The 3,708-nt window shown below is 50.1% G+C and overlaps 1 protein-coding gene across 1 annotated transcript in view; it reads left to right on the top strand.

Annotated features, from left to right (window-relative positions):
* CERS3 (ceramide synthase 3) overlaps positions 1–3,708 on the top strand; it is a 90,998-nt gene that overhangs the window by 77,992 nt on the left and 9,298 nt on the right. The window contains exon 11 of the mRNA XM_006159494.1: positions 2,874–3,027. Coding sequence (XP_006159556.1) covers positions 2,874–3,027 — 154 coding nt within the window. The remainder of the gene's footprint in view (positions 1–2,873; positions 3,028–3,708) is intronic.

Raw genomic sequence — 3,708 nt, 5'->3', positions numbered from 1 at the left:
GACCCAATGCTTTCTTCGATTGCTTTTCCCCTCCCCCCCGTGCCCCCAGCCCCCAACACAAACTGCATGCAGTCACCTCCATCCATCTGGACTTCTTCCCTATGGATCATGACATGGACATTGTCGAAACGTGGGGATCCGGTGTGTGCTTCAGATGAGCAGGGAAGGCCCTTCTAGGATCACACAGCTCCCTAGGAAAGAACCAACCAAGACAGGAGACAGGACAGGGAGGCCCACCAGAACGTTTGAAACGCAGTGACTAAACTGGGTGATTAGGGTGTACGTTTGCCTTCACCAAGGATTTGTGATGTTTTCTTCAATTGCACCGTCGCTGCTTTTTTTTTTTCTTTTTTGAGAGGTTTTCGCTATAGGGAGCATGCGCTCACCAGAGAGAGAGAGAGAGACAGAAAGCGAGAAATCACCCCCCAGGGGGGATGGCCACGCCGCAGTCCCTTCTCCTCCATTCTCCTCTCGGGATCTTGGGCACGCACGCACACGCACCTAGCGTGAGTTTAAGCCACCGGGTCCGGGATGCGAACCACGGTCAACTACGTGGGAGTCCAGCGACATAGACATTACGCTAACTGCTGGTCCCGTCATTTCTAAATCTAAACCATCTCTGAGGGAGGCGACTGTTCACTTGTAGAACTCGTACTTGTTACTATAAAGGGCTTAATGCTCACGCCTGCAATTACCAAGAACAATAAAATAAATATCTTATTTTTCCATTTTCATTACAAAAACACAACTCTGGGTGTTTGCTTTCCCTTCTCCTGCGAAGCAGCCACTCTCTTTTTTATTATTATTCAAATAAAGGATTATTAATTTAATTTTTTAAAATGTATTATCAGGGCCAGCAGGTGGCGAAATAGTTAAGTCAGTGGACTCCCGTATGGCTGACCACCGTTCAAGTCCTGGATCTGGTGACTTGAAACTCACAACGGGCGTGTGTGTGTGCGTGCCCAAGTCCCAGGAGAGAATGGAGGAGAAGGGACTGTGGCATGGCCATCCCCCCTGAGGGGTTATTTCTCGCTTTCTCTCTCTCTGTCTGTGTCTCCAGCGAGTACACACGCCCTATAGCAAAAGTCTCTCTGAAAAAAAAAAAAAAAGGGGGAAAAGTTAGTATTATTATTGTTATTTAATTTGCTACATGGTATGCATACTCGGCAGAAAGAGAGAAAGCAAGTCCTCAGGTCTGATTCTTGAACCGTGGTCTGCCATATGGGAGTTCAGTGCCCCAACCACCATGCCACCTGCTGGCCCCAAAAGCAACTCCTTTTTTTTTTTTTAACTTTTTTTTGGGTGGGAAGTAGGGAAAAGGGATATGATACCTTTTCGTTTCGTTTCATTTCATTTTTTTAGAGAGTGATTTTTGCTATAGGGTGTGTCCTCTGGCCTGAGAGACAGACAGAGACAGAGAGACAGAAAGTGAGAAATCACCCCTCGGGGGGATGGCCACGCCACAAACCCTTCTCCTCCGTCCTCCTCCTGGAATTTTGAGCACGCATGCGTACATACCCAGCATGATTTTCAAGCTGCTGGGTCTGGGACTCGAACCACAGTCAACCATGTGCAAGTCCAGCACCTTAATCACTCAACCACTGCTGGCCCCTGTGCCATTTGCTTTAACTTAGTTCCCAGAAGACAGCAGGTAATTTTATTTATTTATTTATTTATTTTAGAGAGGGATTTTTGCTATAGGACACATGCACTTGCCAGAGAGAAAGCGAGAAATCACCCCCACAAAGGGAATTGCCACGCCGCAATCCCTTCTCCTCCATTCTCCTCTCAGAGTCTTGGGCATGCACGCACACGCGCCCGGCGTGAGCTTTAAGCCACCCGGTCTGAAACTCGAACTGTGGTCGACTACGTGGGAGTCCAGCGACATAACCAGCAATGTAACAGTAATGCCATCTACTGGCCCCCAGGTTGTACTTTTATTTTTGCTTGACAGTAACCGTAGTATCGTAACTTTTCTCCTGTGAGTTTTCAGGCTGTAATTAGATCTTGGGCACACATGTGCACGCAGTGGGTATGATTATCAAGCTGCCGGGTCTAAGCCTCGAACCATGGCCAACTCTGTGGAAGTCCACTGCCTTAACCACCACACCACCTGCTGGTCCCAGTGATTTTCCCAACTTTGCATGAACAAATTATTTTTGTAACTAAAATAGCATACCTGGAAACAAGCCTATTCAGGAACTGAAACCAGACGTTTTGAGAAAAAACAGAAAGGCTCTCATTGGCTGGCTCTGTGGCCCAGTGGTAATGCAGAATGCATAGGGAGCCATAGCCCACGTGGCCGATTGGGGTTCAGACCCCAGCCCAGGGTATGCGTGTGTGTGTGCCCCCAATCTGGAAGGAATGGAAAAAAAGGATTGTGGCATGACATGCCGCACTGGGGGATGCTTTCTCTCTCTCTCTCTCTCTGGATCTAGTGAGCACACTCACCCTCTGACAAAAGCAACAAAAGGGCCCCGACTTTAAAATACACACACTGGGGACCAGCAGTTAGCGTAATGGCTATGTCACTGGACTCCCACGTAGTCGACTGCGGTTCGAGTCCCGGACCCGGCGGCTTAAAACTCACGCCGGGCGCGTGTGCGTGCGTGCCCAAGATCCCGAGAGGAGAATGGAGGAGAAGGGATTGCGGCGTGGCCATTCCCCCTGGGGGGTGATTTCTCGCTTTCAGTCTCTCTGTCTCTGTCTGTCTGGCGAGCCCACGTGCCCTTTAACAAAAATCCCTCCAAAAAAAATAAAGAGATAAAACACACCGAGGGCTGGCTGCCCTGGGAGAGCTCGTTTTCGTCCCCACCCCCGACGTGGCCCAGACGCTCTGCAGTGACGTCCACCTCGGTCTGCCTGTTTTGCAGGATCCTGTACTGCACGCTCATCCTGCCGCTGTACTACATAGACCCCTTCTTCTCGTACGTCTTCCTCAACGTGCAGCTCATGGTCCTGCAGGGCCTTCACCTCTACTGGGCGTACTACATCATGAAGATGCTACGGCGCTGCATTTTCACGAAGGTAGGGGCCGGCCCGCCGGCCCGGCCACTGCAGGCGAGGCCTCGACCGGGGCACGTCCCAGTTCATGCCGAGTTTGGACCAGAATCCCGTGTTTCTTTTCGTGATCGGCTCGTTCTCCATAACATTTTCTTTAAATGATAGCTGAATTTTTTTTCATAAGGGTGTCTCAAGGTGCTTCCTAAGAAATTGCCTTTAGGAGTTCATGTGGTCAATTGTGGTTCGAGCTCCGGACCGGGAGGCTTGAAAACTCACACATTGGTCACGTGTACATGCATACCCAGAATCCCAGGAGGAGAGTGGAGGAGAAGGGATTGCGGTGTGGCCATCCCCCCAGGGGGGCGATTTCTCATGTTCCCTCTCACTGTCTCTCTCTGTCTCTGGCAAGCACACGCACCTGATGGCAAAAACCTTCCAAAAAAATTTAAAAAAGGAAAAAAGAAAAAGAAATGGTTTCTATGAAAAGATATACAATTTTGAGAACCAGCAGTTAGCGTAATGGCTATGTCGCTGGACTCCCACGTAGTCAACCGCGGTTCGCGTCCCGGACCCAGTGACTTAAAACTCACGCCGGGCGCGTGTGCGTGCGTGCCCAAGATCCCGAGAGGAGAATGGAGGAGAAGGGATTGTGGCGTGACCATCCCCCCTGGGGGGTGATTTCTCGCTTTCTGTCTCTATGTCTCT

This window comes from Tupaia chinensis, unplaced genomic scaffold (genome assembly GCF_000334495.1).
Source record: "Tupaia chinensis unplaced genomic scaffold, TupChi_1.0 Scaffold000632_1, whole genome shotgun sequence".
In the NCBI taxonomy this organism is placed as follows: Eukaryota; Metazoa; Chordata; class Mammalia; order Scandentia; family Tupaiidae; genus Tupaia; species Tupaia belangeri.
Note: the sequence above shows the minus strand (reverse complement) of the source record. Positions and strands in the feature narration are given on the sequence as shown.